Here is a 22399-nt window from a genome sequence, read left to right on the forward strand (position 1 = left end):
AGTACTTTTCATGCCATGTGACTGACAGCATATTTAACCAATAACAGGGCAGCTTTCTCAGAATGTATTCCATGGTGAGGGGAGGAAGGGAGGGGTCTGATAATGCTGAGAGTATAGAGTGAAACAAATATTTAGGTTTTTAATTATTCATCTCATGGAAAGATTATTAAGGAGCCAATTTTTAAAGAAAATATATTTGCCACTTAAGCTCATTTTAGAAATTTGCATTGTTTTGATACTGTCATATAACTCTTAAGACTCTTTATTTTATATACTTCATACTACATATATGTCATACTATTATATATTTCATACTACACTTCAGGAAGCTATTAATTTCTCCCCAAAATCTATGAAGTATATATTTTTACATATATTTTTCAAGTGAATAACTAAACATCTCGGAAACTTCCCTAAAGTTACATATATGTCCTAGTTCACGGTTTCCTGTTGAATTCATAAGGCTCCATTTGCCAAGAGGTGTGGATAGCAATGGTGAGGAGCACTGGCTTTGGAGTCAGAAGCTGAAGTGCCTAGCCAGCTGCTTACCAGTGAGCAAGCTGACACCAGGCAGGTTATTTTCCCTCTGGAGCCTTGTTTCCTCATCTGCAGAGTGGGGACAGGCACACTTAATTGTTGTGAAGATTAAATGGGATCATGGATGAAAGGCTCTTTTTTTTTTTTTTTTTTAAGCCAGTCTCGCTCTGTCACGCTGGAGTGCAGTGGCGCGATCTCGGCTCACTGCAACCTCAACCTCCTGAGTTCAAGTGATTCTCTTGCCTCAACCTCCCGAGTAGCTGGGATTACAGGCATGCACCACCACGCCCAGTTAATTTTTGTATTTTTAGTAGAGATGGGGTTTCGCCATGTTGGCCAGGCTGGTCACGTACTACTGACCTCAGGTGGTCTGCCCGCCTCGGCCCCGCAGAATGCTGGGATTACAGGCGTGAGCCACGACCGCGCCAGGCCATGAAAGCCTCTTCTTAACTCAATGCTTAGCTAAATAGAGTGCCTATTGTTATTCCTTCCCTGCTGGCCTCTCCTTTCACCTCGCTCCCCTAAAAAGCCTGAAAAACAAAACAAACGACAAAATTCCTAAGAGTTGTTTTACATTTTTTAAAAATACAATTAAAATGCCACAATAAAGAAAATCCTCCAAAACGAAAGTGTCAAGTGTCACCATTTGGGGCACTTAGGAACCTTGATGGCTTAAAGACAAAGTACTGGTAGCGGAAAAGGGCTATTTGTAAGTAAAATTTCAGAGATAATGGACTATAGGAAAGCTGGGGTCTTGGCGCTGAGCAGACATTCCTATTCCTCTCACACACCACTTTCTTCCAACATAGTTCAGGGGACCCCAACAGAAAATAAGAAGAGGAGAATAAAGCAGAATGACTAGAGGAAGTGGGAGAATGCAGGAATAAGGAAGAAAGTTGCTAACAAAAATTGTAAAATAAAAAGGGTCGCTGGCCTTAAATGTGGCCTTTCCGTGCCCCATCTAATTCCTACTGCCTCCTCATACTCCCTTTTCTTCTCCGTTTTCATTTCCCCCAGCTTCTACTCTTCACCTCTCCTTTTCTCTTTCTGTTCTTTTCCTGATTCTGTGGAATTTCAAGTAACAAGCAGGTCTGGATAAGAGAAGTTTAGTTTTAGGTAATGTTGACAGATAACCTACAGGATAACCTGTTAAAGTGGAATGTCAGAAACATAACAAATGATTTTAATATAAGTATGTTCCATGCAATATTGGGGACATACTATATTTAAAATGTATTAATTGTTTATTTGAAAATTAAGTTTAACTGGGCATCTTATATTTTTAGTTTGCTAAACCAGCCAGTCCTAGTCTTAGGGAAGCTCAGCTACTCAAAGTGTAAAGTGCATACAAATCACATGAGATTCCATTAAAATGCAAATTTTGACCCAGTAGGTCTGGAGTGGGGTGTAGGATACCACATTCCTAACCAGGTCCCAGATGATGATGATGGTGATGCTGCTTGCCTGAGAACCGCCCTTTGAGTAGCAAGGATCTAGAACAGCATTGTTCAATAGAAATAGAATGAGAGCTACATATGGAATTTAAAATTTTCTAGTCACATCAAAAAGAAGTAAAAATAAACAGGTGAAACTAATTTTAACAGTATTTTTATTTAACCTGTCTAAAATACTATCATTTCAAACGTACTCAATTTTAAGGATTATTAGTGAAACATTTTACGTTCTTTTTCTGCCCTAAATCTGAACTCTAGCGTATAATTTTAAAAATTTATTTATTTCTATATTTTGTAGAGATGGGGGTCTTGTTATGTTACCTAGGCCGGTCTCAAACTCCTGGGCTCAAGCAGTCCTCCTGCCTCAGCCTCCAAAAGTGCTGGAATTACAGGCATGAGCCACCATGCTACTTATATCTCAATTCAAACAAGCCAAATTTGAAGCGTTCAGTGGACACTTGCGGCTAGTGCCCCCTGTATTGGACAGGCAAGATACAGAACATCTCCTGCAGCTGCCAGAGCAGTACTTGGTATTCTCTTATGGGAGCAGGGGCAGTGCCTACTCCTCAAGGCCCTGGTCAGGAGAAAGTGAGAGCCCAAGCCAATGACGATCCTGCATTGTGACAATAATGGTTCTGTGAACCCTGAGAAAGTACAGTGTTAGTCCCTTAGTAGTTATTACATAATAATCTTTCGGCTGGGCACAGTGGCTCACGCCTGTAATCCCAGCATTTAGGAGGCCGAGGCAGGCGGATCACGAGGACAGGAGCTCGAGACCAGTCTGGCCAACATGGTGAAACCCCGTCTCTACTAAAAATACAAAAAAGTAGCCAGGCATGGTGGCAGGTGCCTGTAATCCCAGCTACTCGGGAGGCTGGGGCAGGAGAATCGCTTGAACCCAGGAGGCGGAGGTTGCAGTGAGCCAAGACCATGCCACTGCACTCCAGCCTGGACAACAGAGCAAGACTCCATCTCAAAAAAAAAAAAAAAAAGAATCTTTCATGGAAATATGCTTGGGTTACATTTTCAGACACACACACAATATTTTTAATTTAAATAAAGTATCATTTTAATAGATTTTATGTCCTGATCCTAAAATTGTAACATAGTATTCTTTCTGCTGTTGAAACATTCTCCCACTTGGTTAAGAATATTCAAGGCATAATAATTAGTAGCTAGTAGGTTTCACACATGTATTTTAGACTAGAAGTCACACTTAAGATGTGACTGTCTGAGAACAGCTCATCCTGTGACTTTGGAGGAGAAAAACAGTGACAAGAAATGCTCATTGGACATCTTAGAGGCTGCAAAGCTCTAGGGTGTCACCTGCCTGGCATTGTACCTTCCTGCTCGGACTGCTGAGGAGCCTCTGTGAAGAACTGTGAAGGGTCTGAGATTTTATTCACTTAGAAGCTAACTAGTTAGCCTGACAGTTTTATGGAGGCTGACAGAAGACACAGACTCCTGGGTCAGAGAAGAGGACTTTATTACTCACCGCACAGCAAGTGACACAAGCATCAGTATATTTGGTCAGCTCCCCTTCCCCTTGGAGTAATGTAGGTAGGCCCAGATGGATACTTGCACACACAGTGGGCTTCATTTCAGGAGAGAAACCCTGAGCTTAAGGAGCCCCAATTTTTTTTATAGTGAGTAGTAAACCTATCTGCCCTTTGCTCTGAGGGGAAACACTACCTCTACTTTCCAATGCTATAAGCAAGCCTGTCCTTTGCTACAAAGGGGACATGATTTCTACCATTCAAGGCTTCTCCCTATACAAACATCCTAGAAAAGGTATTCAGAACAAAGAGCAGTTAGGGACTAGCTCACAATACAGGCAGAAAATGCAGAGGCACATGGAACATTTCCCCTCTACTGTCTCCACATGAGAACAGGAAGTTGTACAGCCGTGCTGCCTTCTTTACAACTGGACACAACTTGGGTTTGCTTTATTTTTTGATTTACTATATATAACTAAATGATATGTTACCTGAATATTTGAATATCAAAAATCTATCTTCCCATAATCACATATGACCATATAGAATTGTGTTCCCACAGGAAAAAAATGGATCTAACTTAAGAATTCTAATATTTACCTTAAGAAGACTAACAGGTGCACAGTCTCTATTCATTCAACGCTCTCAGACCAAAAGTTGCATAAATGTTTCAATCAATTATAATGGTCTTTGCATAGTGATTCAAAATCCAAATCCATGTGACTCCTACAAAGCCCAGCATGGCGTGGCCCCTGCTGGTCTCTCTTGCCTCATTTAACACCAGCTCCTCATCCTGAACATGTTCCAGGCACACTGGCTCGCACTCAGCTTCTCAGCACCCTCAACATGCCAAGCTCCATTGCACCCAAGTGACCCTGCACATACTATTCTCTCTGTGAAGTCACCTCACACCTCTCTAGCTCTCCCTGTATTCTATTCACTTTCATCATAACATATATCACAATTTGCACTGAGAGATTTATTTTCTCGTGTACTTATTGATGCTGTTTCTTCATCACAAGGCACGCTCCATGAGGGCAGATACTATGTCTATTTGACTGATACATACCTGGAGCCCAGGTTGGTGCTCAGTAAAATATACAGAATGAATGAATGATCCTATCAAAAAATGCCACATAATTAATTCCCACTTTGTGCCACATGGTTATGACTCCCAAGGCCTGAGTCTTTAGGCAACTATAATGGGAAAATCAATTAATTCAAGTATTCCATAGAATTCTGCCACTTGAAAATGGGAACAGACAAAATGCAGGTTACATCAGTTCATAGCATCCTCCATTCCCCAAGGAGCAGGAGGTACTGTATAACTCTTTAACAATTTCAGAGCAAAATTGCTGCCATGATTTCTACCAATTTTCATCATATTAACTTCTGCATTAATTAGAATCAGGATGGTACATTAAATAGTTGTAAGTGCTTTTAATTTAAATGTTCATGTTTCTCATTTTAGGTTTCCCTTTGACTTCTTGGAACACAGATGATATGCCAGATTAATAGCACTTAATTGTGTTCTGGGCTGCTCAAGCTAAACTAAGACAGGAGGCCTGCTCTTGAAACAAATTTGCGCATTCAACAAATACTGAATGTCACCGTGCTAGATTCTTTACCAGGAATACAAAGTGAAAAATACAGTCCTTGCCCCCAAAATCCTCCCAGCCCAGTAACATGCAGAAATGTAAACACCTTTGGGATATTCACCCAGCAAACCAGTGACCTTTCTTGAGGTCAGCCCCACCTCTTCCCCAGGCAATGGCTGATTAAATGAAGGAGACAAAGTGGTAGGTATATAATAGACAAGACACTCTGATATGGGTTTCTTTACCTAAAGTACAAAAGAGCCTTTATTAGAAGGATTTGCTAAATGACACTTTTAGTGTGGTAATCAAGGCAAGACTAGGAAGAGACGCTTGAGCCTCACAGACCTGGGTCCCAGGAAAGGAAAAGGCCTCCACTAGCCTCAAAACATGCTCTCACCAGGCACCTGTGGTGTCCACCTTGACAGAGACACTGAGATGAAACTCAGGTTGAGAATATGTGCCATGTGACGTTGCCTTATCCTTGAAGTCACATTTATAACAAGGGCAAAATGAATTATTTGGATATAAATTAGCCAGCACACTTAGTTTCCCTTTTTTTGTTTTTTTGTTTTTTTTTTTTGAGACGGAGTCTCACTCTGTTGCCCAGACCGGAGTGCAATGGCATGATCTCAGCTCACTGCAATCTCCACCTCCCTGGTTCAAGCGATTCTCATGCCTCAGCCTCCTGAGTAGCTTGGGACTCTACATGCGTGAGCCACTGCACCTGGATCATTTTTGTAATTTTATTAGAGATGGGGTTTCACCATGTTGGCCAGGCTGGTCTCAAACTCCTGACCTCAGGTGATCTACCTGCCTCGGCCTCCCAAAGTGCTGGGATTACAGGTATGAGCCACCACGCCCAGCCATGCACACTTAGTTTCAAAGGGAGTATTATATACAACTACTTGGTAGCAACTCCAAGATATTATTTTCTAAATAATTAAATATGTTTGTGAATTCTAACTTAAAACCCATATAAGTAATTTTAAAATTCACACATACATGAGCACACTATTCCATAGTATGCGAAATGGCTGTATCTATGAACTGGCTACAGAGTCATTCATTTTGGCTATCCTCATAATTAGTAATGATTGCTAGAACCAACGAGATCAAAAAGCAATTTTTAAATCAATAGAAAAATTGCTTCTGTTCTTTTGTACAGCAATACAAACCCAGAACCCCCTCTCTTCTTCTTTTCTTTTTTCTTCCTCTATTTCCTTCCTTTTCTCTCTTGTTCTTTTTTTTTTGAAGGAAAAAATTCTTTTACAGTAAAGCCCTTTAAGCGACAAAGTCTTAATAACATGAAGTGTCTGACATTTTGCATGCTTATTTTGGTAGGAATTTTTATATTTATATATTATACTCATTTACATATTATATTTGAATAATCTTGAAATAATCCTGATGATTTTTCATTTTACTGTGGAATGCAAGGGCTGCAAGAGTCACTTCTACCATGCTCCATCACCAAAGATCAACTGTTTCCCCACTGAACTCATAGACAACCCAGATCTGGTCCATCTACCCAGTTCTGAAATCTCTCCAGGGAAGGAGATTCTAACACATTTGTCACATTGCAGTGAGAAAAATTATCTTTCTTTTCCTAGTAAGAAAAATTATCTTTCTTTGCTTAGAACTCAAAGGTCTCTACTGAAATAGAAGCTTATTTCCCTTTGCTTGGTTCTCAGCCAAGCTCAAGAACACCTGGAGAATAACTTTTAATATGCATCTTAAAATTATACCTCCCTTCCAGGAATTTTACAAAGAGCATCAAAGAACAGCTTTGTCAACTCCCCCTAGATACTGCACAGAGGTTTAATTACAATAACCAGATTTTAAAGATCAGCTCTGAATATTAGTAAGATCATATGGCAACACAGACTTATTTCTTTAGTTCTACCTTGGAATAGATGTGAGAAGAAATAATCACTGCACCAAGCAGTAGCTAGAATGAGAGGATAAGAAATCTCATTCAGGCCAGGCGCAGTGGCTCACGCCTGTAATCCCACCACTTTGGGAGGCCGAGGTAGGTGGATCACGAGGTCAGGAGTTCGAGACCAGCCTGGCCAACATAGTGAAACCCCATCTCTACTAAAAATACAAAAAATTAGCCGGGCATGGTGGTGGCGCCTGTAATCCCAGCTACTCGGGAGGCTGAGGCAGGAGAATGGCTTGAACCTGCGAGGCGGAGGTTGCAGTGAGCCAAGATCACGCCATTGCACTCCAGCCTGGGTGACAAGAGCGAGACTTCGTCTCAAAAAAAAAAAAGAAAAGAAATATCATTCATTTTGGATAAAGAAAAAATTGTGTTTAATAATTTAATCAGGAAAATGAAGCACTCAACATTCATCATGAGTAGTTACACAGAGCACGTAATCATTGGTCTTACCCTCACTGCTTCTTCATGCTCACTTAAAGATGTTATTTTAATTTGTCACATTTCCATAGCAACTGCTGCCTCCCTTTTTCTAGCTAAAGTACTAGGAATCATTCCCAACCCCCCTAAATGTTCCAGTATTCATCGTCAACATTGTAAAAACCTTTGGCTCTTCTCCCAAAATGGCTAGCTCTGCCCAGGGTGCTATTAAGAATCATGATCACTCTTGACCTAAATCTCCTCATCAACTGATCTAATATATGAAGACCTACCTTTCTTCTTGGTTGGAGAGAGTGGGGTGTCTCTGAGAGAAGTCAAATAGAAATGCCTTTCTACCCCAACTAAATGTTAAACCAAATGAGAAATAGCACAAGGGGTAAGACAAGCAGAGGCCCAAATGCCACCTTTATTGGCGTGCAAGGCCAGGACAGAGAATGGAGGAAAGCTTAGAGTAGGAGCAAAATGGATTGTAACTGAGACCTCCCAGCAGAAGACAGACATGGCAGCCTATCCTGGCAGCACTAGGCTGTTGGTGGGAGAAAAAGGCCTGCCTAGGAAAAAAAAAGGGGAAATGCATGCTCTGTGGTCAGGCTGGGTCTCAAAAAGGAAAAGCTGAACATGCCTAGACTACTCTTTCTAAATGTGATGCAGATGTCACACATCCTTACCTGGCATGGGATGAGTAAAGTGACAGACAGAAACCAGTTTATTAATTAAACTCCTTCTACTTGGAAGATAACAGAAAAGAGAGAAAATTGTTCTCCTTCCTGCTCCCACTCCCCCCAGTTGCAAGAGCTACCAAATAGGATTCTCTAGTGATGGTGTCTCTTGGTTTTCATATACTCTATAGTAACCCAAAGATAGCAGGTTGAAACTTACAATAAAAATACTTTAATCTTAATGATAACTCTCTAGTTTTCCCGATGTTTGTCTATTCTGTTTCCATCTATTTTGTGCCTTATTTAGTTCACATTCATTAAAATTTTTTCTAAACTTAAAAATCAAAATTCTGCCTTATTACTAATCTGAAAACCAACAAACAAAGAAGTTAATCAAGTTAACTTCTGTAAGTCTCCTTTTCTCTTTGTAAAATGGGGCTAATAGCACCTATGACATAGGGATTATTTTGAGGATTAAAAGATATTATGCATGTGAAATGCTTAGTAGTCCTATGTCTGGCACCAAAATAACACTCAGTACATATTAGAAAAGGTGATGGTGGTGATGGTGACAGTGATGATGTCAGTTCTTTTGCTCTTTCGTTCAAGACCTAACTCCAAAATATATCCTGAAGAGTATGACATCTCTCCACCTCCAAAGTTATTACTACCTACTCCCTCTCACCTGGACTATTGTAGCAGCCCCCTCCTTAAATAACCTGAGGCCTTGCCCCTCTGTCATGGTTCTTCTATAGCAGGCACGGTGAGCATTTTAAGATGTAGATTTGATCTTGTCACTCTCTTACTTTAACCCCTCCAGTGCTTCTCATTACAGTTGGAATAAAACCCCAATCTCTTATCCCGGCCTACAGTTTGGACACAAGTTGGCCCTGCCCACCTCTCTGACTTCACCTTCCTCTACTTTCCTGCCGGCTCACCAGTCTGCAGCCCTGGGGTCTTGTTTTTTTTCCTCTAACTCCAAGCAGATTCTTTTGGGGGACTCTTTTAGGGAACTTTAGAGTCCAATATCAAAGGATAGTCCCTTCTCCTTTCCGGCTCCAAATTAAGTAATAAGTTCATCACAAAGTGAAAAATTCAAAATTTAATGCACCAAGAAACAAAAATTAAATCCCTTTTTTTTTTCTTTTCTGAGAATAGCAATCATAATCCTTGGCTCATAACACACTCTGACCATTGGTTCATGCCTTATTTGTGGGATTTTTAAAATGTATAAAAATGTAATAATTAAGCTCATTACTGAAAGCCATAATCCAACATCCAAATATGATCCACCATCCAAATATGATCCTCACCTCCCTCCACTTAATGTCGCTATCATCCTGAATACAGGATGCAGAAGACCTGAATAGCTCTATCAACCATCTTGGGCCAGTTAATATTTATAGAATGCTCCACCCAACATCAGCAGAATATACTCTCTTTTCAAATGTGCATAGAAAATTCACATATATTTGGAAATTCCCAAATATTTGAAAATAAGTAACATACTTCTAATTCCATGGTTCAAAAGGAAGTCAAAAGAGAAATTAATAAACATTTTGAATTGAATTAAAACTAAAACATAACATACCAAAACCTGAGGCATGCAGCTCAAGCAGTGCTTAGAGGGATATGTAGAGCATTAAATATATTAGAAAAGACTGAAGGTTTCAAATCAATGACTGTAGTGAATTCTATAATGCTATGTTACCTCAATATGCATCAATTCTGAATATAAGTTGAACTTTCTCATGCCAGAGCAGGGCTTAGTCACACTTGACACAGTTTCCATTTCTCTACCTCTTCCCAGTTCCTCAATGTGGTCGATCTAGATAGCCCCCGATACAATTGCCTCCGGTTGACAACCTCCCTATGGGGAAGCTAGATGCAGCCCCATGGACATGCCCCACTGACCCCCACACCCCACACGGACTGCACGGAAATGTCACAGTAACCATCTCTCAGTCACAGCGTGGCCCCACAGAACTCATGCCTGCTTGCTCTAAACCCACCAATGAAAACTCCCCATGGGAAACCTGCTTGGATAATACTTTGGACCCCAATAAATGCTTTAATCCCACAAGTCCTCTGTCTCTGCCTCTCTCTTGCCCCCACCCACTGGTTGAGCATGTGTGTCCCAAACGGCCCTGCAAGGTGTGCTGCCCTGTTCTTTCTGGGCTCTGTCAAGGAATCAAACTGCTTCTGTTATGTGATGTGTTTTGTTGTGCTGCCTCCTCTGTGTTTCATCTGCTGACAAACCCAGACTTCTTTCCTGGTCAGGGGTCTCCTAGAGAAAGGCTATCTTGGTAGGATAAAACTAGACACAGGCCAACAAGGAACCACAGGGTGTCTGCCAGTAAAACAAGCATACTGTGAAAGGGACACCTGGGCATGGGTCAGACACTTAGGCATTAGGCCATTCATCCCCCAAGATAAAGAAGTGTCCCATGAAATGTACATTGTAAGCATCCGTAACCATCAGGGAGTCCCATCACAGCAAGGATGCATTTTATAGCCACTCTCCAGAGAGAGACCTCAAGACCAAATTAGAAAGAATTAAAAAATATATATCTAAGCTTCCACTTTAATAAACCAAAAAAAAAAAAAAAAAAAGAGCAAATTTAAGTCCAAAACAAGCAGAAGAAAGTAAATAATAAAGGCCAAATGACATGAAAACAAACAAACAAACAAACAAAAAACCAATAGATTACTTGATAGTTCATGCTGGAAAAAAAAGGAAGGAAAGAAAAAAAGTAACATAAATAAATAAATAAAAATAACAGAAAATGAGTGAAACAAAAAGCTGGTTCTTTGAACAGCTCAATAAGATTGCTAGACTTCTAGCTGACTGTGATGGTTAATTCTGTGTATCAACTTGACTGGCCCTAGGGGTGGCCAGATTCAACATTATTTCTGGGTGTATCTGTGAAGATGTTTCTGGATAAGATTGGCATTTGAGTCATGGGACTCAGTAAAGCAGATTGCCCTCTCCAATGTAGACATCATCCAATCCATTGAGGGCTTGAAATAGAACAAAAGGCAGAAGAAGAAGGAATTTGCCCGTTATTTCTCCCTGACATCTCATCTCATCTCATCTGGCCCTTGCACTAAGATTTACACAGTTAGCAGCCCCAGTTCTCAGGCCTTCAAACTCAGACTGAATTAAACAACTGATATCTTTGGTCTCCAGCTTGCAGACAGCAGATTGTGGGACTTCTTAGCCTCCACAACTGCATGAGCCAGTTTCTCATAATAAATCCTCCGTGTGTGTGTGCATGCGTGTGCATGTGTATACATTCTATTGGTTCTGTTTTTCTGAAGAACCTTGACTAATACACTGACCAAGAAACAAGAGAGGAAAGAGAGAAGACACAAATCACCAAAATCAGGAATGAAAGATGAGAAATCACTATAAATCTATGGATATTAAAAAGATAATAGGAGAATATTACAAATAGCTTCATGCCATAAGTTAGACAAATTAGATGAAATGGACAAATTCCCAGAAAGGCACATACCATCAAAGCTCACTCAAGAAAAAATAACCTGAATAGCACTACATCTACTAAAGAAACTGAAGTCATAGTTTGGAACCTTCCAACACAAATATATAATATATACATATATATACACATATGTATATATACATACCCATAATAGAATGTCATAACAGCTTTATGAAATAATTTTGAAAACTTAGATGAAATGGATACATTCCTAGAAAAATGACTTACCAGATCTGACTCAAAAAAAACCCTACAGTTTTACAAGTATTTCTTTAACTATTAAAGAGATTTAAGCTGTGGTTAATAATCTTCCCATAAAGAAAACACCAGGCCCCAATGGTTTTACAGGATGTTTGACTAAACCTTCAAGGAACAAATCATCCCAATTTTATATGAACACTTAGAGACAACAGAAAAAGAGGAAGTATTCCCCCAACTAATTTCAAGTAAGTTTAACATTTATATCATAATCAGACATGATGAATACCTCTTCAAATATTTATGGGTCATACGTGTTTCCTTCTTTATGATATGCCTATTCATGTCTTTTTTTTTTTTTTTTTTGGAGAGTCTTGCTCTGTTGCCCAGGCTACAGTGCAGTAGTGTGATCTCCGTTCACTGCAACCTCTGCCACCCGGGTTCAAGCGATTCTCCTGCCTCAGCCTCCCGAGTAGCTGGGACTACAGGCAGACGTGACCATGCCCAGCTAATTCTTTTTTTCTTTGTATTTTTAGTAAAGAGATGGGGTTTCACTATGTTGGCCAGGCTGGTCTCGAACTCCTGACCTCAAGTGATCCACCTGCCTCAGCCTCCAAAAGTGCTAGGATTACAGATGTGAGCCACCATGGCTGGTCTATTCCTGTCCTTTGTCGTGTTTTCTCACTGTATTATTTGTTCTTTTATATTATTCTGTAGAAGGGATTTTTTTGTTTGTTTCTTTTGAGACAGAGTCTCACTTTGTTGCCCAGGCTGGAGTGCAATGGAGCGATCTCGGCTCACTGCAACCTCTGCCTCCTCAGTTCAAGCGATTTTCCTGCCTCAGCCTCCTGAGTAACTGGGATTACAGGCATGCGCCACCACACCCGGCTAATTTTTGTATTTTCAGTAGAGAGGGGGTTTCACCATGCTGGCCAGGCTGGTCTCAAATTCCTGACCTCACGTGATCCCCCTGCCTCGGCCTCCCAAAGTGCTGGGATTACAGGTGTGAGCCACCACGCCCAGCCAGAAATTTTTTAAAATATTAATCCTTTGTAAGTTTTGTGGCTATGAATAGCAATTCTCAGTATGGAACTTGTCTTTTCACTTTCTTTCAGATGTTTTTGATGAATAGAGGGTCTTAATTTTAATATGATCAAATTTATCATTCTTGTCATGTGTAGAAACATTTTCCTTTCCTAAGTTCAAAAAGATATTCATCTTTGTTCTCTATTAAGAATTTCAAAGTTTTCTTGTTGATATTTAAGCCCTTAATTTATCCAGAATTGATTTATGCTTTCAGTGTGAGACAGTGACACAATTTCATTGAGTAATCACTTTTTGTGTGGCTCCATCTTTTTTAAATATTAATTTATTTTTAAATTATTTATTCTTTAACAAAATCTGTGTATATTTATGGTGTACAACATATTTTAAATATATATATACATTGTACAATGGTTAAATAGAGCTAACTAACATATGCATTACCTCAAATACTTTTGTATCATTTTTCTGTGGTAAGAACACTTAAAATCTATTCTTTTAGCAATTTTCAATATAAACTTTGTTATTTATACAGTTGACCCTTGAACAACATGGGGGTTAGGGATGCTGACCTCCCCACACAGTAGAAAATCTGTGTATAACTTCCGACTTTCCGAAAACTTAACTACTAATAGCCTACTGTTGACTGGAACTCTTACTGATAACATAAACAGCCTATTAACACATATTTCATGTTACGTGTATTACATACCATATTCTTACAATAAATTAAGCCACAGAAATGAATGTTAATAACAAAATTAGAAAGAAGAGAAAATTTATTTACTACTCATTAAATGGAAATGGATCATCATAAAGGTCATCACATTGAGTAGGCTGAGGAGGAGGAAGAGGAAGAGGAGTTTTTGCTTTCTCGGGGTGTCAGAGGCAGAAGAAAATCTGCCTGTATGTGGACCCACACAATTCAAACCCATATTGTTTGTGGGTCAACTGGAGTCACCATGTTATTCAACAAGTCTCTTGAAAATTTTCTCCTCCTGTCAACTAAACCTTTGTATCCTTTGACAAACAGCTCCCCAGATCCCCCAAACTCCCACGCCCACCATTCTACTCACTGCTTCTATCCGTTCAAAATTTTTAGATTCCACATATAAGTGAAAACATGCAGTATTTGTGAATCTGAAGAAATACACATAACTCACTGATGTCACTTCATAAACACAGATTTCAAATGGGCTCTCAGAACTGCTCAAAAAACCTATTTTCTTGTCAATGCATTTTCCTACCATTCTAGATTAGGAGGCAGTATAAGAGGGGTCAAATACAAGATTCTAAAACCAGATTACCTGGGTTAAAATCTTACTTCTACCACTTACTAAATATGTGATTTTGGGGAAGTTAAACTCACCAAAGCCTCAGTTTTTGTATATCTATCCCTCAGTAAAATTATCTTTATCTGTCCCTCAGTAAAATTCCTTATGAGAATAAAATGAGTTAATAAATATAAGCCAAAAATAGAATCTGGCACATAGTAAATACTATCTAATGCTTATATTGTTATCATTGATGATGATTTCACATCTTACCTTCTCTCCTCAAACCTTTTTCTCCCAGTCTTTCTCTTCACTGATGGCCTTGCTTTTTATTTCATTGAAAAAATTGAAAAAGTCAGTCAAAAGTGAAGAAGTTCCACAACTTCCTATAATCAAATCTTCCAATTTACTTGCAGCTGTACCTGTCACTCTACTACCATACATAAACTGTTATTGTTCCTACAGTTAACTCCTCCACTTGGGTACCCTTCTAGTCTACTTAAGGAGTTGCTCCTGCAATTATCCCCTTTCTCTGCTGAATAACCCATTTTTAATTTTCTCAACCTGATCAGCATACAAAAATGTCATAAAAGTTGCCATCTTAAAAATAAAACCCTCCAACTCCACATTCCCCTCCAAATAGGGTGCCATTTCTCTGCACATAAAAAATGTCTTTCAAAAATTGTCTATAGTTGCTGTCTAGACTTCCTTCCCTCCCATATTCTCTTCACTCCGATCCCATCGCCTTTCACTTTCAGTACTCCATGGAGTCCCCATTTGACAAAGTGACCAGTAACCTCCACATTTTCAAGTCCAAAAGGCAATTCTCAGTCCTCATCTATCTCTTTTCACACTTTCTCACTCCCTTCTTCACTTGGCTTTGAACAGAGTGTAACATTGGCCACTCTTTCTTCATCTGTTTTGCTTCACCTGCCTTCTCTTCTGTACCACTAAACTTTGGTGTGCTCAGGACTCTAATCTCTGTTCTACCTACAGTCATCACCTAAGCTATCTCAACTAGAGCCACAGTTTTAATACTATTTATTCATTGATTACTCCTCAGCTTCTTATCATATATCCAACTGTCCACTTCACATCCCTGGATGTTTGACAGTTCAAATTTAACACATCCAAACCAGAACTCTTCATTTCCTCCTTTGAAATTTGCTCCTCTCCTCGTATTTCCCACTTTGGAACTCACCCAACTCACAACTCTACAACTCACCCAAGTGCTGAGGTCAAAAATCATAGTGCTGTAATTAACTCCTCTCTCACATCCTACAGTCCTGAGCAAATTCTGTTCATTCTACCACCAAACAGTGTATCTGACCCAACCACTTTTTACTGTCTCCACTGAGGGTCCAAGCTATCACCATCTCTCATCTGAACTATTGCAATACCTTCCCAAGTGGCCTCCAAGATTCATGTCTTTTTCTCCTCTCAACAGCCAGAGTAACCCCATAAAAATATAAATCTCATTTGGCTACCTACTCCCATGCTCAAAACTTTACAATGGCTTTAAATCACCAGAAGAGTAGAAAAAGGCTTTACCATGGCCTACAGGCTCCACATGCTCCTGTGTAACTCTCAGACCCCATCTAATGCCACACTACTCCTCAGTCACTATGCTCCCCTTCTTCACTGATCTTTCAGTTCTTAGAAAGCACTAGCCCATTCTACATCTGCACAGAGATGTCACCTTAAACTACCCTATCCAGAGTAGCCACCCCCATCCCCAAGTCACTATCACCCATCCAGCTATATTTTCTCTATAGCTCTACAGTATGTAAAAATCATCTATTATTTAATTTACATCTATCTATCTGGTCTGTCCTCTCACATTTAGAATATAAACTGTATCAGAGCAGAAACCTTCACCCTCTTAATTTAACCGCCATATTCCCGGTACCTACAACAGCGTCTGGCACATAGAAGGCATTTTTAAACATCCTTGCTGAGTGAACCAATATCCCAGAAACCTCTCAAAGCTAGTTCATCTTACAGGAGAAACAGTATTAAAGAGTTAATTAAATGGCCAGGCGCGGTGGCTCACGCCTGTAATCCCAGCACATTGGGAGGCCGAGGCGGGCGGACCACTCGAGGTCAGGATCGACACCAGCCTGGCCAACATGGTGAAACCCCCTCTCTACTGAAAATACAAAAATTAGCCAGGCGTGATGGTGGAAGCCTGTAATCCCAGCTACTCAGGAGGCTGAGGTGGGACAATCGCTTGAACCCGGGAGGCGGAGGTTGTAGTGAGCCGAAATCTCACCACTGCACTCCAGCCTAGAAGACAGAGTGAGACCCTGTCTCAGAAAAAAATAAAAATAAAAATAAATAAATCTATAAGTAAATGACTCGCCAGTCAAAATAAACGGCAACTTTAGGGTTAAAGGCCCAATCTGGCTCCAAAGTTTGGGGTTTTAGTTACTACACTACATTGCTTCACTATATTTTACAATTTACTAGCTGCTTATGAGTATGAATTAAGGCTCAGAAGTCTAATTTTCCAGACTACTCGGAGGACTCTCGCCCCACTCCACTCCACAAAGATTCAGCTCAGCGACTCCTTCCTACTCGGACCTAGCTCCACCCAGCCCAGCCCCGCGTCCCCCTCTCAGTGGCTTGGGCAAGGGCGCCTGCGCGGTGAGCGGGTCCCATGCAACGCATTCTGGGATTGGTAGTCCATGTTCCTCCGGTCTCCAGCATTCACAAGAAAAAGGGGGAAAAAAACCATGCAAATTAGATATCTCTGAATTTCTTGCAAATTAAATAAGACGCAGATTCTGGCTCAGGAAAGTGATGCAAACGCGTCGTTTTCAAAGGAGAGACTCCAGCCTCGGGTCAGGCGCGGCGCAGACAGCGGCGCGGGGTCCTTGGCTGGGCGGGGCTTGCTCGCGGTGGCTTGTGGCTCCTTCCTGCGCTGCTTCTCTCTTTCGCTCAGGCCCGTGGCGCCGACAGGATGGGTGAGCTGTTGTGGCCGGTTTAAGGGCGCCGCAAGCGGGACTTGGGGTCTTGGGGACGGGCGGGCGGATGCGAATAGAGTAGGGCGGGGGATGCCATGGAGAGGCTCCATGGGGGAGGGCCGGGGAAGCGCCGCTCCAGGAGGCACATGGTCCCGCGCGGAAGGGGCCCATGAGGCGCGGAGGCCGCCGAGGTCGGGGTACCGAGGGACGCAGGGAGGCCAGCGCTTCCTCCCGGGCATTCGAGCGGGGCCTCGTCCTTCGGGAGAACACATTCTCCGGAGCCCTCTTCGAACGTTTGTTAGTCGGTTCAGGGGAACTTGAAGGCCAAATGTTTGGCCCACAGGCCAATAAATAGTATGACAGCCAATCGGCTTAAGGGTTTATTCCAGGTGAGGCGAGTGTCTTAGAAGATGGGAAACACGTAGATGGCGTGTTTTTACGGAAGAACTAAAATATTTAATTTTTAGGCAAGTGTCGTGGACTTCGTACTGCTAGGAAGCTCCGTAGTCACCGACGAGACCAGAAGTGGCATGATAAACAGTATAAGAAAGCTCATTTGGGCACAGCCCTAAAGGCCAACCCTTTTGGAGGTGCTTCTCATGCAAAAGGAATCGTGCTGGAAAAAGTGTAAGTCCATTGCTCCCGTCAAGTTTTAGTTTATTATAGGAATTCGAGACGTGAACTTACGAATTCTTGGTTTGAAAGTAATTGCAGGTTTTTGTGTAGTAGTGTTCATTTGGGCATTGTGGGGTAAAATTGCAAAGCGTTTGTTCTATTTAAATGTTGGTAAAATTAGTTTTTGGGTATTAGGTAGTTAAGGTTTTAATTTAACGTTGGCCTGGAAGGAATTGGAGAAGATACTAGCAATGATGAAGTAAAGGACACAAACACCTTTACTGTGGGAGTTGTTATAAGTAAATGGCACGTGTCAGCTATTGAACTTTATCGACTTGATAAAACTAAGGTGAAGAGAAGTGACTTGCATCAGAATTAATTGAGGTCATACACCTAAGATTGAGACATGAGACTGCCAGTATTTGACTGTTTTTGACTTTTTAAAATAATAATTTCATATAGTTCTATCATATTTGATGGTAGAGCCATTTGAACCCAGATTTTTTTTTTTTTGAGACAGTCTAGCTCTGTCACCCAGGCTGGCGTGCAGTAGCACAAGACTCCCTGCAACCTTAGCCTCCCAGGTTCAAGCAGTTCTCCTGCCTCAGCCTCCCAGGTAGCTGGGATTACAGGCGCCCACTACCACACCAGCTAATATTTTGTATTTTTAGTAGTGATGGGGTTTCACCATGTTGACCAGGCTAGTCTCAAACTCCTGACCTCAGGTGATAATGCCTGCTTCGGCCTCCGAAAGTGCTGGAATTATAGGCGTGAGCCACTGTGTCCGGCCCAGACTTCTAATTCTTATCTCAGATACCTTTTTTCTTTTTTCTTTTTTTTTTTTTGAGATAGGGTCCCTTGTCACACAGGCTGGCCATCTTGACGTTCTAGGCATAGATCCTCCCATGTCAGCCTCGCAAGTAGTGGGACTACAGGCCCACGCTGCCACTGCAGTCTACTTTTATAACTGTAAAAGGTCTAGAAATTTCCCCCATTGTGCTAATGAAATTAAGACTGGCAGAAAAGTAGGTTGACATCACAGGACTTCAGCTCAGCCATTTGAGGTTAGATTGAAAAGATAGCAACAGTTTCTCATTAGTTCTGTAGTTAATGTGAAAAGATAATCTTTTTTCAGAAAGCCAGCTCACAGTGCTATGCCTTTTGTATTTCAGAGGAGTTGAAGCCAAACAGCCAAATTCTGCCATTAGGAAGTGTGTAAGGGTCCAGCTGATCAAGAATGGCAAGAAAATCACAGCCTTTGTACCCAACGACGGCTGCTTGAACTTTATTGAGGTGAGTATTTCAACTCTGTTGTACCTTCTGTTCTTGGGGTGGCCTCCCTCACATTTTTATCTGATGCAAGGGAGTTTCCTCACATGAAAGTATTTTTGTGATCGCCACCGACACCAGAAATAAACTTCTTATTTTATTCCAGGAAAATGATGAAGTTCTGGTTGCTGGATTTGGTCGCAAAGGTCATGCCGTTGGTGATATTCCTGGAGTCCGCTTTAAGGTTGTCAAAGTAGCCAATGTTTCTCTTTTGGCCCTATACAAAGGCAAGAAGGAAAGACCAAGATCATAAATATTAATGGTGAAAACACTGTAGTAATAAATTTTCATATGCCAAAAAATGTTTGTATCTTATTGTCCCCTGTTCTCACCACAAAGATCGTGTTCTTTACCACCACCACCCCCCCTTATTTTTTTTATCCTAAAACAGCAAACGCAGGACCTGTACCAATTTTAGGAGACGATAAGACAGGGTTGTTTCAGGATTCTCTAGAGTTAATAACATTTGTAACCTGGCACAGTTTCCCTCATCCTGTGGAATAAGAAAATGAGATAGATCTGGAATAAATGTGCAGTATTGTAGTATTACTTTAAGAACTTTAAGGGAACTTCAAAAACTCACTGAAATTCTAGTGAGATACTTTCTTTTTTATTCTTGGTATTTTCCATATCGGGTGCAACACTTCAGTTACCAAATTTCATTGTACATAGATTATCTTAGGTACCCTTGGAAATGCACATTCTTGTATCCATCTTACAGGGGCCCAAGATGATAAATAGTAAACTCAAAATTGCTCCCCACTCTGTTTATTATTTAAAGGTGTCAGGATCTGTGTTGTAATGTGTCTACATTAGTGTGTTTAGGAGAATACAGGCATTGGATCATTTAGTTGATGGAAGTATATGCCAGGCAAGGGAGATAAGGTATATGACAAGACTGATGTTTTCAGTATCATGAGGTTGTCAGAGACCTTCATGTCTTCAAAGACCAGTCAGCAAATGAAGTGGTGTAGAGACAAGATTGGTTGTGTTTTGATAATTTAAGCTAGGTATTGAGTACATGTGGATTTTGCTGTCCACGAATACTTGTTTCAGAGTTTCATGGATACAGTGTCATGGTTGAAATGAAGCTGTGAGCCTTTAAATCTGATGTAAGCAACTCCTGTTAACAAATAGTAAGTATGGGTTAATTAGCCCTTTGATCAAAGCCTAGCTTTACATTGTTTAGGATCTTTGGAAAACAATTGCTTTGGTTGCCCATTTTCCGTAGGATCAAGAGCAGAACCTTTCACATGGCACAGAAGAACCCAGGTTGCGCTTCATACCTGCATATTCCAGCCTTAGCCTGCCATTTCTCTCCTTGGCACTTTGTGCTCCAGCAACACTGGTCTCAGTTGGTCATCCTCAAACTTGGGTTCCATATCCAGCCTCAGGACCTCTGTTCCTGTTACTATGGTGCCTTGCATGTCGCCTGCTCTTACTAAAGAGCTCGTGTGTTTTCCAGCACACTTGGGTTTATCTCTTGATGATGATGCTAGTCTCTCCCTCCGCAAGGGCAGAAAGGCTGTCTGTTGGTTTGTAGCAGTGTTGCCTAACGTGTAGCTGCAGTCAGTATTTGGCTAAGCTGTTCCCAGGGGCTCAACAGATGCTTTCGCATGAGCCTTAACTGACCCAACCCTTTGTGATCCGGGAGAGATTGCTAGGCCTCGCTCACCGGGCCAGAACCAGGGAAAGAGGCCGCGGTTGCAGCGCGATTCCAGGCCCTGGGCGGTGGGGTCCTTGTGACCACGAGGTGGGGCGCACCAGGAAGGGAGTGGGACAGCGCGGGCGCCCAGGGATGTGGCCTGGTTCCCCTGCCTTCTCTGATACCTCAAGACACCTTCAACAATGGCTTGCAGCTGTACCCTCTTGGCTGCATCCAGGACGCCCTTTTCACTGCTAAGCAGTCCTACCTGAGGCCCAGGGGCTGCCAGATTGACCCATAAATAATCTCCGGCGCCTCAGATCCAGAAGCTGCTGAGCCTGATCTTAGTGCCTTCTCCTTTCTCTGTGTGGCCCCCCAGCCCCTTTCCCCACTGCCTTGTGTCCGAGGCCCTTTCCTTATGTATCCATGGAGGAGAGACATAAATACAGATCAATAAAATAAGATAGGGAATCCATAAATAGACATTCAGAAGTATGGCCAATGGATTTATCTTAAACAAAATCAATGGAGGAAGAAGAGTTTCAATAAATGATGTGGACTTCCATTTGTCAAAGACCAAAACAAAGGAACCCCAACCTTACATGTAATACAAACTTAACTCAAAATGGATCATATATCTAAATGTAAAATGGAAAGCTATAAAACTTAAAACAGACTATCTGTACAACCTAGGCGTAGATATAGTTTTTAGACATTACATCAAAAGCACATGCCATAAAAGAAAAAATAGATAAATTGGTGGATTTCATTAAAATTAAAAAACTCTCTGTCTGAAAAATCCTGTTAAGCTGGGCGCTGTGGTTCATGCCTGTAATCCCAGCACTTTGGGAGGCTGAGTTGGGAAGATATTAATAGCTTGAGGCCAGGAGTTCAAGATCATCCTGGGCAGCAAAGTCATACACTCTTGAGGGAAGAGAGAGACCTTCTCATATTGTTTTATTTTGTTTTATACTCAGTACCTGTTTTAAGAAAAAAACAAGGAAGTGAAATCAAAGACAGGCAACCCGGCACCAGGCCTGAAACCAGCCCTGGGCCTGCCTGGCCTAAACCTAGTAGTTAAAAATCAACTTACGACTTAGAACCTGATGTTATCCGTAGATTCCAGGCATTGTATAAAAAAAATTGTTAAACTCCCTGTTGTGTTCTGTACCAGTGCATGAAACCCGTCACATATCCCCTAGATTGCTCAGTCAATCACGACCCTTTCATGTGAAATCTTTAGTGTTGTGAGCCCTTAAAAGGGACAGAAATTGTGCACTTGAGGAGCTCAGATTTTAAGGCAGTAGCTTGCTGATGCTCCCAGCTGAATAAAGCCCTTCCTTCTACAACTCGGTGTCTGAGAGGTTTTGTCTGCGGCTCGTCCTGCTACATTTCTTGGTTCCCTGACCGGGAAACGAGGTGACTGACGGATGGCTGAGACAGCCCCTTAGGCAACTTAGGCCTGCCCTGTGGAGCGTCCCTGCGGGGGACTCCGGCCAGCCTGAGTGATGCCATCCAAAGAGCGCTCCTGGGCAGGCAATTGCCCCGGTGGAACGCCTCGCCAGAGCAGCACATAGCAGGCCCCTGCGGAGGATTAACACAGTGGCTTAACACAGTGGCTGAACACCGGGAAGGAACTGGCACTTGGAGTCCAGACACCTGAAACTTGGTAAGACTAGTTTTTGGAACTTGCCCCAC

At 41.5% G+C, this 22399-nt stretch overlaps 2 protein-coding genes across 5 annotated transcripts in view; one reads left to right on the plus strand and one right to left on the minus strand.

The window, feature by feature from the left end:
- LOC100995668 (V-type proton ATPase subunit S1-like protein) overlaps nucleotides 1-16656 on the minus strand; it is a 41352-nt gene extending 24696 nt beyond the window's left edge. For 2 of the 4 annotated variants that reach the window (XM_055112240.2, XM_055112238.2), the window contains exons 1-2: nucleotides 15698-16656; nucleotides 14420-14471 (exon numbers count right to left, since the gene is read on the minus strand). The gene's annotated coding sequence lies outside the window, so the exon portion shown is untranslated. Of the gene's footprint in view, nucleotides 1-549; nucleotides 9026-14419; nucleotides 14472-15697 lie in introns of those variants that run through there. The other 2 variants (XM_055112239.2, XM_055112241.2) reach the window with 2 other exon arrangements.
- A 323-nt stretch (nucleotides 16657-16979) lies between these two features.
- Nucleotides 16980-22050, plus strand: RPS23 (ribosomal protein S23). Its single transcript, XM_008975781.3, has 4 exons — nucleotides 16980-17112; nucleotides 17580-17739; nucleotides 18900-19020; nucleotides 19163-22050. Exons 1-4 carry the CDS (start codon nucleotides 17109-17111, stop codon nucleotides 19307-19309), a joined length of 432 nt encoding a protein of 143 aa, XP_008974029.1. The 5' UTR covers nucleotides 16980-17108; the 3' UTR covers nucleotides 19310-22050.
- Nucleotides 22051-22399: the final 349 nt, after the last annotated feature.

Source organism: Pan paniscus, chromosome 4 (genome assembly GCF_029289425.2).
Source record: "Pan paniscus chromosome 4, NHGRI_mPanPan1-v2.0_pri, whole genome shotgun sequence".
NCBI lineage: Eukaryota > Metazoa > Chordata > Mammalia > Primates > Hominidae > Pan > Pan paniscus.

Bases quoted from the DNA above. Each gene is read 5' to 3' on its own strand.
- RPS23 (XM_008975781.3), top strand. The intron at 17,740-18,899 runs GTAAGTCCATTG...TTTGTATTTCAG, and splicing joins GGAATCGTGCTGGAAAAAGT to AGGAGTTGAAGCCAAACAGC. The intron at 19,021-19,162 runs GTGAGTATTTCA...ATTTTATTCCAG, and splicing joins GCTGCTTGAACTTTATTGAG to GAAAATGATGAAGTTCTGGT.